This window comes from Brachycentrus maculatus, unplaced genomic scaffold, assembly GCF_059751285.1.
Source record: "Brachycentrus maculatus isolate JH-2025_06_01 unplaced genomic scaffold, ASM5975128v1 h1tg000039l, whole genome shotgun sequence".
Lineage (NCBI taxonomy): Eukaryota > Metazoa > Arthropoda > Insecta > Trichoptera > Brachycentridae > Brachycentrus > Brachycentrus maculatus.
Genome location: NW_028280793.1, coordinates 1,326,658 through 1,340,924, shown reverse-complemented (window position 1 = coordinate 1,340,924; position 14,267 = coordinate 1,326,658). Strand labels below are relative to the sequence as shown.

At 31.2% G+C, this 14,267-nt stretch overlaps 1 protein-coding gene across 1 annotated transcript in view; it reads right to left on the bottom strand.

Moving 5' to 3' along the window:
• Positions 1 to 14,267, bottom strand: part of LOC148312479 (uncharacterized) — a 199,353-nt gene that overhangs the window by 154,283 nt on the left and 30,803 nt on the right. Inside the window, exons 3-4 of the mRNA XM_088276683.1 lie at positions 1,489 to 1,550; positions 431 to 526 (exon numbers count right to left, since the gene is read on the bottom strand). Of these exons, the coding sequence (XP_088132809.1) occupies positions 431 to 526; positions 1,489 to 1,550 (158 nt within the window). The remainder of the gene's footprint in view (positions 1 to 430; positions 527 to 1,488; positions 1,551 to 14,267) is intronic.

Here is a 14,267-nt window from a genome sequence, read left to right as displayed (position 1 = left end):
GCAAATGACTATAGTATATTGATCATGTACTTAACTTCACACCGTTTGTAAAGTAAAGTTTAAATTTTAAAGTTGTGTCCTTGGGGCGTTGAAGTATAAAGAGGGGATACCAGCTGTTTCTTATTTTTATTAATTTATTTATATATTATTAATGAATTTTTTGACTAAAAATGTCGTTCGAATAAGACGGCGTACTATCTGAATGACTTATCCCTAGAATTGAGTTAAAAAAAGAAAGAATTATGTATGGTAAAAGCAATGATGGCATTATATTGGCTAGCTATGATTGATACCCTTTTAAAAGCAATTCCGCTAAATCCAGCACATGTCAACTGTTTAGCTAGTTTAGCTAGTTAAATTTCATTCTCAATTTCCATGCATCGTAGGCATTACCTACGCCTATTTGTTATAAAATAAAAGTCGTATTTACCAGTTTCTCTCCAGACAGGATCTCCAATAAGGCGAGTAGTCGTGTGCCATCTCTCAGGTCGTGGATCAGGTCATCTACTCTAAGCGGTGGAACTCGCTACAAAATAAAACCAACAATTAATCCCATTTAAAAAACGATAAACAGGCCAAGCCCTTCCGACCTCACTTCAACGGATTGAGTAATGTCAGCGACATCTTTCTTTTGGGTTCATTATGCGTTAGATACTTGCAAAGACAGTATTTTTAGTCATACAACTAAATAATATTATAAATTACTATACGAGTGTGTACCTATTTGTATGCAGGGTGCGCAGAGTTAAAAAAAATATATAAAACTTTTCTTTCACATATGACTGTCTATTTTCAAGTCTCAAGATTATAACAGTAATTAGTCATGTCTGTTTTTTAATTACCTAACGAACGTCCATGTGACTGAAATCTAGCTACGGCTTATGCAACACCGCTTATCATGGCCCTACTTAGGCTTCAACTTTTTTTATGTTTTATAGCCTATGCCTACTAGTGAGGAGATTTACTTTTAATGTTTATAGTTACTATAATTCCATGTAATTCATGACAAAAACAATCGCTCAAATAGTCATGTCGCTGAATAATAACTGATAAAACACGCAGTTTTTTTCTTCTTAATACATATTATTAAACGCACATTTCCTTCACTATCACAGTTTTACATATTTTTCCGGTTAATTCGGGTAGGTACCGCATATGTGTCCATATGGAACGCACGCCACTGTTCATAGGTACTTTTATATATTTTTCCCACTAAAAAAGGTAAGGCATTGCTTATGTGTGCATATGGAATGCACGCCACTGCTCGTAGGTACTTTTATATATTCGGCAATCTTTCGTATAGTTACAAAAGCTGATTTTCAAAGGCTTTCGCTTGTGAGTAATGAAATATTGTCGGAAATTTAGAATAAAAATATGTACGTATATTTTTTTAGTTATTAGTGAAAAATTCTACTCTGTATAGCAAACAAGTGAATACTTTATAACGAGTGAAGCATTTAAATAGTAAAAATATACAATTATTTTTACCTTAGAGAGATGGGAGTTGATCCAGTTTACGAAAGTCTTCTTTTGTACGCGTTCTTGCTCATCTGAAACAATAAATAAATAAATATAAATAAACTAATGAAATATAAAAAAAACATGTGTTCGACCAATAGCCACTTATGGGATTGAGGCTAGAGCAGATACTTCCAGAACAAAATCTCGACTTCGAACCTTCGAGATGAAGACTCTCCATAACCGGAAACACATTGCGAGACCGAGTAAGAAATACCGTCATTCGGAGCATGTGTAAGACGGAGGATATCGTGAGGTGGGGACGACAACGAAGGCGATACTGGAAGGAACATATGAACAGAATGTAAGAAGACAGACTTCCACGTATCGCCCTTCAAGGCAACCCTGAAGGACGCAGACCCCCAGGCAGACCTCTGAAAAGATGGAAAGACAGCTGGGAGTCGACATCCCAAGAGCGACAGACGGAGGCACAAACAGATCCCTAGGATCTACAAAAAGAAGATATTAATGAAACAAGACAAAGTACTCAATACCTAATTTACTAGTCCCAATGTTTTTCTTCAACAAACACCTTGAACAGCTTTTGAATATTTCTTACCAATTAATAAAATGCTCAAATGGATTTGCCTTTATTTGAAGAACTTCGAGACGTTACAGACGGACAAAATAATTATTTATGCAGATAGCTTATTTACTTAAATCCTAAATGACATCATCGATACTATATTAGGCACCAACATGTTGACATTGACCGCGGCTTATTTATATTTTTAATGTATTATGAAATTATTATGTAAATTTTGAGAAGAGCGGCTTGAAAAGGTACAAAAAAAACATGAATCTTCACCTCTATTTGGTAAAAACACATATAAAATATTTGTATGAGACTGTAGACTGAATGGTAGCTAATATAACTGCTAGTGTCAATTTTAGGTATATACAGGGCTTTTTTTTTATAAAAAAGGTCCCGAAACTTGAAAAAAGCTTGACCTTTTTTTATAAAAAAGGTCAAGCTTTTTACAAAAATAAAAATATCACTGAAATCTTCATTACCATATCATTTTGACTTATTAAATAAATAAAGATCGCAATTACGTATGCACAAACGTTGTTTCGAATTATTGATTTTGTAAAATAAAAAATAAAAAATATTTATGAAAAAATGAGCTGATTTTATAATAATTTCATTTATTAGGAATTCCGATGTAAACAATTGCTTGGGTTTAGTAAAATGAAAAGTGTTTATGTTAAATTAAATTATTTTTGTATTTTATGGTGAATCCTAAAATAAGGAAATTTTACAAATAGCTCTCAAAAAAACTGATCTAAGGCGTAGATGTTCCGGAAATTCATTAAAGTGGAAATATCTCTAAAACTAAGGCACTTTCATTTAGGTATTTATTCATATTTTCATTTTTGGCGAGTCTTAAGCTGGCCTAACACCACTTTTATATATATATATATATATATATATATATATATATATATATATATATATATATATATATATATATATATATATATATATATATATATATATATATATATATATATATATATATATATATATATATATATATATATATATATATATATATATATATATATATATATATATATATATATATATATATATATATATATATATATATATATAAATGTGTGTATAAATTTATATGAAAAATAGAGAGCTTTCTATTTCTAATACGGATATAATAAATCTAACGAACTAGCCATTAAATTTTGATTTGAAGCAAAAAAAATATGCATTTGACAAAACGGTTATAATATATTACAAATGTATATCGACACGAACGCAGGATCAAATGCGTATTTTATTACCATTCGTATGTCAACGTTTTAGACGCCCCCCTCCATTAATAAAAATAGGTCAAACGTCAACCGCGGGGTTGGTATCGAGGGGATGAAGATGACGCGCTCGTGCAAGGGTGGGTACATTTGTATCCGACTGCACGATTTGTGAGTAGTTCCTCCCAGATTAGATACAGGTCGCGATCACGGAAGCTACCAATAACTAACCGAGCCGTTCATCAAAGTCAAATCTACCGGCACGCTAGGGGGAAGGAAATGCGCCGTCAGAACTACCCGGGATTCATTTCAAATTACACCCGTCTACGTGTGTCTTGTGCTGCAAGGGATTACGTACTTGATCGGAAAAGCTCTTCCGCTCACTTCAAAAGCTGGCAACCTCAATAATCATCAGCATGCAAGAGTAGGTATACTTTGAAAGCTTCCGCTACATTCCCAGGCTCGGTATATTAGAGCGCTTGTGCACTACAGGGATTTTACCGCCCGGCAGTCCGGTTTTTTTTTTTAAATAAAAACGACTTCGACAGTTTAGCGTGATCGAATTTACGCGCACCGTGATCACAAAAAAATAATATCCAAGACAAAATGGCATAAGAAACTAGTTCGACATCGGAGCTTCAGAGCTTCCGAGCGCCTCGATACCCGCACGCCATCCTTCATATACCTACCCGAGATGCTCCCCGCCGGAAAATCTGCCCGGCAGGCTAGTCTAGTAGCTGGGGCCGGTGACGTCACCGGCTGGCACGTGCGTGCCACGTGCCGCCGCTCGATAGCCACCGCACGCATCGCCCTACCTGCCCTATTCTGGTAACGCGGTTATCCAATGATATTAAGGCCCAATACACATACGATAAATTGCAATTTAACTTTCTTTAAACCCAGGTAATAATTGCCTTCAAACCTTGTTAACATTCCCTAATTAACACCCCAATGGTGCATAGGGCACTGCATCATATAAACACAATGCTGTCTTGATCGTTAACACATGAAGGAAAAGTGATTCAGGTACCAGTCTAGGGTAATATAATAATAATAATAATAAAACCCTTATCCGCACCCCAATGGTGCATAGGGCACTGCGTCATATAAACGCAGTGTTATCTTGATCATTTACACATGAAGGAAAGGTGATCAGCCCTCCGCTTCAGGTACCAGTCCAGGGTAATATTGAATAAATATGACAGTGAAAAAATCACTTATACTTATTTTACCCCCCTTGGGAATCGAACCCGGGACCTCCAGAACGGTAGCCGAGTGTAGAAATTAGAGTGTAAAAATCATTTATATTTATTTGATCCCCCAGTCACAACAAACAGTCACATTTGTGAAAAAACAGTCACGTTTTACCTAAAAAGATCTGTTGCACAGTAAAAAGTTCAATAAGTAGCTTGATATTTATTTTTAAAACATTTTATAATATTTTTAAACTTTAAAAACGATCTCCTGAAAAATCTAGTTTTTTTTATATATGACGTTGTTGAAAGGGGTGAGCGACTTGTTCTGGCCAAGATGCATAAATTGACAAAATAGAAAAAGCCACAAGTAAATGAAAAACCGCTGTACAATCTTTGTATTTTTTTTAATTATGAAAGAATCAACGAATGTCAGAATAAGACAATAGGCGAGTCTGATGACTATTTTATATAAGGGTAAAATAATTAAGGTAGAAATTAGGAATTCACCTATCCGGCTAAAGAACCTACAGATATTATAATTATTACTTAGCGGTGACGTTTTGTGGTTGGGAAATTCGGGAAATAGGGTAGTAGGTATACAGCCAAAAACCACCCTTATAATTGGATGGGCCGTCGTACATTATTGAAGAGGGTGAATACTGCTCTAGTGGCCGCAGTTGTGCAACAAGAGACTATCTAAAATACATAACCAATTTCAGACTTCAAAAAAATATAAACAACTTTTCATATCCCTTTTTTTTATTTCATCGTTTTATATATATATATTTTTTACAACATTTTGAGTGTGTCCAAATTCTGTGTAATCCAGGATTCGGACCTCACATACTAATATAAGAGTTTCCGCTTAGTAAAAAGCTTCTTTACATCTCACCAATAGATGTCTCTAGTGAAGTTCTAGTGATTCAAGAACAAGGTTCCTAAATTGGTTCATATATATAGAACTTCCAAGAATTTGAATAGTGTGGTTGTCAATAATGGGTAGAATTGGTGAATGTTACACGTGTGTAAAGTGATCACTTAAACCACCCTATGACGGTCGTCAGCCCCGTAAATGCCCAGACTTCCTTATTCTTCTTCATCTTTGATGAGATGTCAAAAATAATAATTTTTTATATTTTAATATTTTATATGTACATTAAAAAAAAGCAATTAATATTGATGATGTACATTAAAAAAAAGCAATTAATATTGATTGAAATATTAAACTATTGAATATAACCAACTAATGAAATAACCATCACGCCACGGTAGGCAGAGAAAATAGAACGCCAAATCGCCTCTTCCACTTTCACGCATTATTCCGACTCCTGACCTGACCACTTTTAATTATTTGAAATACTTAATGACGCCAAGTGTATTCGTATTTCTTTTGCTCCTAATTCCAACCACATTCGCTTCATAAATTTGTTTGACTATTCATTCATCACTCATACAATTTCTCAATTTTAATTTGAATTTTAATTAAAATATGTGTCTTTGTGAAAGTTTTTAAATCAGGCTGATTGAGTGATCACTTCATTTTGCCTATTAGAGATCAAAAGCCATGTAAATATCCAGACTTCCATATTCTTCTTCTACTGACAATATTTTAGTGTGTCCAAATACTTGTTCGCAAATCTGGATTATCTCCAATTATAGTAATTTTTTTAGATATTATTTTTTGATATCTCATCAAAGACGGAGAAGAATATGGAAGTCTGGGCATTTACGGGCTGATGACCGTCATAGGCTGGTTTGAGTGATCACTTTACACACGTGTAACATTCACCAATTCTACCCATTATTGACAACTACACTACTCAACTTCTTGGAAGTTCTATATATATGAACCAATTTTGAAACATTGTTCTTACAACACTAGAACTTTACTATAGACATCTATGGGTGAGATATATTATGTTTAAAGTACATAAAAATATGATTTATATTCACAAAGTATTTGGCACAAAGAAAAAACCGTTTATCGAATAAATAAAAACATCCAAACACTTCGATCAATCTACACCAGGAAATACAATAAAATGACAAAGAAAAAATACTGTTTTATTTTTGAAAAACACGCAAGCCAAACAACAAGCCTTCTTGGTGTAGTATGTATAGTATTATATAGTCAGTGTTTTCAAATATTTTTCGCAGAAACTAGAGTACCTACTTGAAATGGAGGATAGGGCGCATTTTTACGTGTCGTACCCAGGGCGACATTTTTTTAATTTAAATAAATACTTAGTGGATAAACCGTGATATTAAAAATTATCAAGCAATTTGTTTTTAAAACTCAGTAGGTACCTGCTGGATAACAAAATATTTTATTTTAACAATTATTAGAGGAATGTAACACATGTTTTTTTTTCATTAAAAGCGGAGTTTTATTGCGGTAAATCTCTTAAATTCTCTTTAAGAGCTTAGAATAAGCTCGTATTATATAGTCAGAAAGAAATATATTAATGACGATTGTGATTTATTAAAAACGTAATCCGCATATGCATACTTTGATTTGATATCTGCATAAATAAAAATATGATTGTTCGTTTGTCAATTTTCTAAAGTTATCTTCAATTTTGTAAAGTTATTGATTGATTGCTTGGAAATTTTGACGCAACGTTGCATTCAAATTTGCAACAGGTATTTTTAGCTGTGACAGGTAAAAACATGTTTTTTGGGACACATTTTTTACCACAATGGTAGCGCCATCTGTTGAACGCAACGTAACTCATAGCGGACAGCGTGTTTTTTTTATGACAGCCGCTATAATATTATTTACCCACAGGGGTTTTATGTTATATACAAATAGGCAGTGGTAAACAACTATTTTTTTTTTTAATTTCTGACAAAATGAATTTCAGTAGAGTTAATAACAATAATTACATAAGAGAAAGGTGATAAAGGCTTTTATGTTTAAAAAATGCATGATCGCCACTGCCTGATATTAACGGAATTGGCGGATTGATATTCAAATATATTGATGATCCAATTTATCATATATTTACGATGGAAAGTAGTTTAATCGTTTAAATAAATTCAGCAAATTGATGATACCTTAATATCACGATTTTTTAAAACTAATTCGTAACATGATCATAAAAATATTATCATTTTTATAGGACTCATTCGTTTATCTGGAAATCTGTTACTTTGACCTATTTAGTTCCGTTAAACGATTCCAATATTATCAAAACACATTCATGATTTATTCATAACTTCCTTTATTCACGACATTCCGTTGGCATAAAAAGATCACGTTTGTCCTACAAACTTATATTTCTTTCTAAATTTGTACATAAGGGATACTGATCAAAATTTTATGCGTTTCGATCACGAAAAACGGCGTAATCACTAATAATAGCAGGTTGAAACATCATGCAACCTTTTGGAAATTAAATTAATATTGGAAAAATCTATACAAATGACTGTTTATCCATACAAATTAATTGGTTTAGGTATATTTGAGCGTGGTCAGGTTAGGAGTCAAAATAATGAGTGGTAAGGAGTCCACCTCCGTAGTTTAATGGCCAGCACGCTCGGCTACCGTTCTGGAGGTCCCGGTTTCGATTCCCAGGGGGGTGAAATAAATATAAGTGATTTTTTTTTACTGTAATATTTTTTCAATATTACCCTGGACTGCTACCTGAAGCGGAGGGCTGATCACCTTCCCTTCATGTGTTAACGATCAATATGACACTGCGTTTATATGATGCAGTGCCCTATGCACCATTGGGGTGCGGATAAGGGTTTGAAGTGAATATATATGAGTACTTGCATGAATGTGGAAGAGGCGAAGAATGAGAATAAAGACAGAGCGGTGTAGCATTATATTCTCTCTGCTTTCTTCTGGATTGTAAGTTTTAATTTGATTTGGCTATTAAGTGGAATTACATGATTATTCAAATATAAAAATATAAAATAAATATTAGTTTTTTTTGTTCACCTGATGATAACAACATTCGTAGTTCTTAAAACTAGTTTTGTTAACATTCATAAACTCTATAGTGCCCTTTTACAAGTAATTTATTATTATATTTAAATCTCTCTTTGTATTGTATAATACTTTCGCCGATCAAACTGACTATCGGTAGGTACCTACAAAAAAATACGATATTACCAGAAATGCAGAATGTATGACTTCACATAAAACATAGGTGTTTCATATTATTACTCAAAGTTACGAATGCATTAATAAAAACTTAAGCTGTATAATTTTTGTTTTGTAAAAAAAAGATGTTTGGACACATCACGCACTCCTTTCAACAACGTCATATATCGAAAAACTTGATTTTTCAGGAGATCGTTTTTAAAGTGAATATAATAAAATGTATTTAAAATAAATATCAAGCCACTTATTGAACTTTTAACTGTGCAACAGATCTTTTTAGGTATAACCTGAAGGTTTTTTCTCCATTTGAAAAATATTAAGTATATTTAAAAAAATAATAAAACAATACATTTTCTTCAAAATGTAAAAATAATACTTTCTACCCTGTAGCGGGTAAATATTAAGTTTTGAATATTGAAAGCATTAACTTTGTGGATCATATTGATATATTATTTCGAGAAATAAAAATACTTTGTGTTTTGATCCACTCACATAGTCATAAATTAAACCCTGAAGGGGGCAACAGGTTGTTACCGAAACTAGTTGGTTAATAAAAATGTGAGTGGATCAGAACACAAAGTATTTTTATTTCTCGAAATAATATAGGTAAATATTAAGTTTAAAATATGCCGCTTTAGCTTGGATATAGTACATTTTCAGGGAATTCCAAAACCATGCACAACTCAAAATTTTCGATTTTTGATAAATGACGTTATTGAAAGGAGTGAGCGACATAGTCTAAAAGATAACGATTATTTAAAATACATATATTTACGTTTTTGGTGTAACATTTATACGCGGGCAGTGTTATGATTGAATGACTTGCTAAACTTAAAAGGAGATAATAACTCTACTTCTATCGGCTGTAATAATAAATAAATTATAATATAATAATAATAAAACCCTTATCCTCACCCAATGGTGCATAGGGCACTGCGTCATATAAACGCAGTGTTATCTTGATCGTTTACACATGAAGGAAAGGTGATCAGCCCTCCGCTTCAGGTACCAGTCCAGGGTAATATTGAATAAATATGACAGTGAAAAAATCACTTTTATTTATTTTACCCCCCTTGGGAATCGAACCCGGGACCTCCAGAACGGTAGCCGAGCGTGCTGACCATTACACTACGGGGGCGGACATAAATTATAGGAGTTTAGTATTTTATGGCGACCTTTTCGATACTCCATGATTATAGTGCTAGGAAGGCATGCAGAGTAAGGAGTCAATTGAAATATAAACCTATCAAAATAATTATTACTCGCAGTAAATCATATTTCAAACCATGAATACTAGCTATAATCAAAATGATTTAAGACAGCGAACATTAATTAGGAATTCCTTTAGTATTTGTTTTGGAATAAAAGAATTTGTACAAGAATAAAGTATGGCGATCAAAAAATAAGTATGAGTTTATCTCAGTCTCTTCAATTTATGTACCTACATACATACTCTCAAAATCCTAATCCTATTTTTTTCGGCTTATTACATGATAAAATAACGGATTTAGGTAATAAACACTTGTTTTTATCGATAAGTATAACTATCATCGAATTCCTTCCATAATATTTATTGACAATATTGTTAAAATGGGATTGATAACAATCGAAAATTTATATTAAAAAAACATCTTTGATGAGATGTCAAAAAATAATATGAAAAACTCATATAATTGGAGATAATCCAGATTTGTGAACAAGTATTTGGACACACTCAAAATGTTGTAAATAAATTAACTGGTCAAATTATTAGCCAAAATAACAAAAAACAAAAATGAAATTATCTGGCGTTTCTCATGTATGTGATTATAATCCAGGATTCTGACCTCACATACATAATATACTGATATTTAATATATACATAATATATATAATTAAAATTAATTTATAAAATAGTTTTTTACATTGCATACATGAAAGGGATTAAAATTCATTTTTAAGAATTTCATTGGGGTTTTTTTTTATATCTGTATAATAATTTTAATTTAAAAAAAAAATCACTTGTAAAAGACCACTTTTTGAGTTTATATACAGCTTGTATAAATACATATGTTGATACGAACAACTATAGTTCTCGAAACTACCGATGTTTACATTAATTAACTTATAAAGTGATCTTTAACAAGTGTTTTTAATTTTTATATTTAAAAACGTAAATAAACTCTATTATTTTGTAGTTTTGGCATTAACTTGGAGAAATAACACGATTTAAATATAAAAATAAAACACCTGTATAAGATGACTTTTGAGTTTATTAATCTAAACACCACTAGTTTCGTTTGTATTTTCACTTGATGTTCTCATCAAGTGAAAATACAAACATGTTTGTATTTCACTAATTGATGAAAACATTTGTAATTCTTGAAACTTATCATGTTGACTGTAATAAACACAAATGTGGTCTCATACAAGTGTTTTTATTTTTTAATATTTAAATTTAGGTATGTAGGTATGTACCACTTGTTTTCATGACATATCTGTCGGCCTGTGGGACCTTGGAAATTTTGAAAAAAATCATATATAAAAAAAAAAATATTTAAAAAGAATTTATTCAATATAATTTAAGCTAAAGAGTTGCGATACCGTCCTTAAAATAAAACCTCTAAATCAAGGAGTAAAAAATAATAGTTATCACAATAAAACAACAAAAGATTTTTTTGTGTATTTTAAAATACAATAAATTCCAATTCTTAAATCAAATCCAAACGTATTTGAAAATGTATTTGATTTTATTCGATACATATTGTATTTTTTCCTTACATAATTTGGCATAGATAATCTCCACAAAACCAGTTTTCGTTCTAGGCAGGTAACCTTTAAACGTGAAATCGAATCTTGACAAAAACAACTTATGTACATACAGTATCGAACAGATTAATTGAAACAAAACATTTTTGTTGTATTTTCGTAAAAAGTTTTATAAAATCTTTTGGTTATTAGATATATCACAAATTAACATTTAATATGATCTCATTTTGGCTCGATCAATGATTATACCCTTCTTGGCATCTATTATATAATGTTTTGGTACGTGGATGCAATTTTTTCGTCTCGAAACCATGCCTGAATTATGGACAAAATGAGCTTTTCCACCGTAGTGCAATCAATTTTGGAGAGCCGATTCATACAGATTGCCGATATATTTTCAATAAGATTTATGTCTGGCAAAATTCTTGACCAGTCCAACACAGTTCATTGTTTTTGTGCGAAAAATTTCATCATTTTTTTGGATTTGTGTCAGGGGGTTAAATCCTGCTGAAATATTCCATTACCATTTGACTTTCGTTTTTGTATATCTGGTAGCATCTTTTTCAGTAGAATTGGGTGATACTTCTCGCTATTCATCATCTCACTCACTGAAAGAACCAGCCTTGGTCCATAATACGAGGTCCATAATACGTCCCAAAACATTTTTTTAGAGGGTGTAGAAAATACGAAAAAAAGTTTTGTTTCAATTAATCAGTTCGATACTGTACCTAGTCATAAAGCATAAATCAAAGGCTAGAATAATAATTTCCACAACATTAAAAAGGACGACCATTGTAAAGTAAATATAATAATAAATAAAACCAAAAAAATGCAATAAATTTTGAAAATCAGTTTGTTGTTTCATATAGGAAATTCAATATTGTTCGATTTTAAAAGACAAATATATTTTCATATTAAAGCACCAGGATTCTCAAACTATGTTCCGCGAAACACTCGTGTTCCGTGGAGCCTGAATACGTGTTCCTCAAAAAATAGGAATGATTATATCTATACTATAAAATAAAATAAAAAATAAAATTTTATTAATAACTTAAAATAAAATAGAAGCCAAGCAATTCCACTTTACAACATTTTGAGTGTGTACAAATACTTGTTCACAAATCTGGATTATCTCCAAGTAGGAGTTATTTTTTACATTATTATTTCACATACAAATTTAAAAATTAAAGAGTTCCTGCTAATAAAAGTTTTCCTCATAGATGTTTCTAGTGAACTCTCGCACACTGTGTTTCGAGTTTGATCAATACATCTAGACGTTTCAAGAATTTAAATAGTGTGTGTGGTTTTCAATCATGGGTAGAATTGGTGAAAGTTACATGTAGCCTATGACGGTCGTAAGCCCTGTTAATGCCCAGATTTACATATTCTTCTTCATCCATGTTGAGATGTCAAAAAATAATGTAATTTCATTTCAGCCCATAGTTGACTTGGCGAGGGAATGGTTATTCCCAAAGTAGAAGTCGTGAAGTAAAGTTTTTGATTTTTAATTTATATTATAATTTCAGTGAATACCACTTATTCTTCAAATCTATCGTGACACGTGTTTTAATGTATGTTATATATATATATATATATATATATATATATATATATATATATATATATATATATATATATATATATATATATATATATATATATATATATATATATATATATATATATATATATATATATATGTATATATATATATATATATATATATATATATATATACATATATATATATATATATATATATATATATATATATATATATATATATATATATATATATATATATATATATATATATATATATATATATATATATATATTGCCACAAAGTGACTGCAGAATCAATTAATGAAACTACAGTTTTTAAATGGTATTTATTACACAGAGTGAACAACCAGGCAACAGAAATGGATCTTTCTCGAAAGTTATCTAGTGAAAGACCAAGGAATTCCTGGGTGAAGCGTAAAGATAACATGATTCGAAGGCATGGCCTAGGTGACGTTGTCCAGGACAGAAGCACCTATAACCTGAGGACGAGGACAGCTGACCCCAGCAGTCTACAAGGACAATAAGCTAGGATGTAGCCAGGAAGAAGAAGACACAAAGTGAACGATCAATGATAAGGAGAGTGAATAAGCTAAGTGTTCCATTAATAAAATACGTTACAGTGATTCGTTATGAAAAAAGTTTGGGAAACTCTGTTAGAGCATAAACTATATAAATTGACCTGAAAAAAATTGTACCTGCTAAGATACGAGATTATATTAAATAAGGTCAATTAATTAGCAAAATAAAAAAGAGAGTGTCTTCTTCCTGTCTGGCGCTATGGATTCTATAATAGTTTCACAATAATGACATTGAACTTTTAATACAAGTTAGATAAATTGTCTTATAAAATAATAGCTAACGATAATACAGTGAAACACAGCGGTAGATATACCGCTTTTTACCGTTTTTATAATGTCGTTAAAAATAGAACATATATTATAACACAATATAACAATATAACAAAATAAGGTATTCAGTTGACAAACATTAACGAGGCAATAGCACATAAAGGTCTATTAGATTTGTAGTGTCTTATTAATAAAACATATGACATATCGCTCACTCCTTTCAAGAACGTCATAAATCAAAAACCGTCAATTTTCAGTTATGCATGTTTTCGTAATGCCCAGAAAATGTACTATATCCTAGCAAAAGAGGCATATTTTTTAACTAAATATTTACCCGCTACAGGGCAGAAAGTGTTGTTTTTGCATTTTGAAGAAAATATATTGTCTAATTATTATTTTTAAAAAAACTAAATATTTTTCAAATGGAGAAAAAAACTTCAGGTTTCACCTAAAAAGATCTGTTGCACAGAAAAAAGTTCAATAAGTGGCTTGATATTTATTTTTAATGCA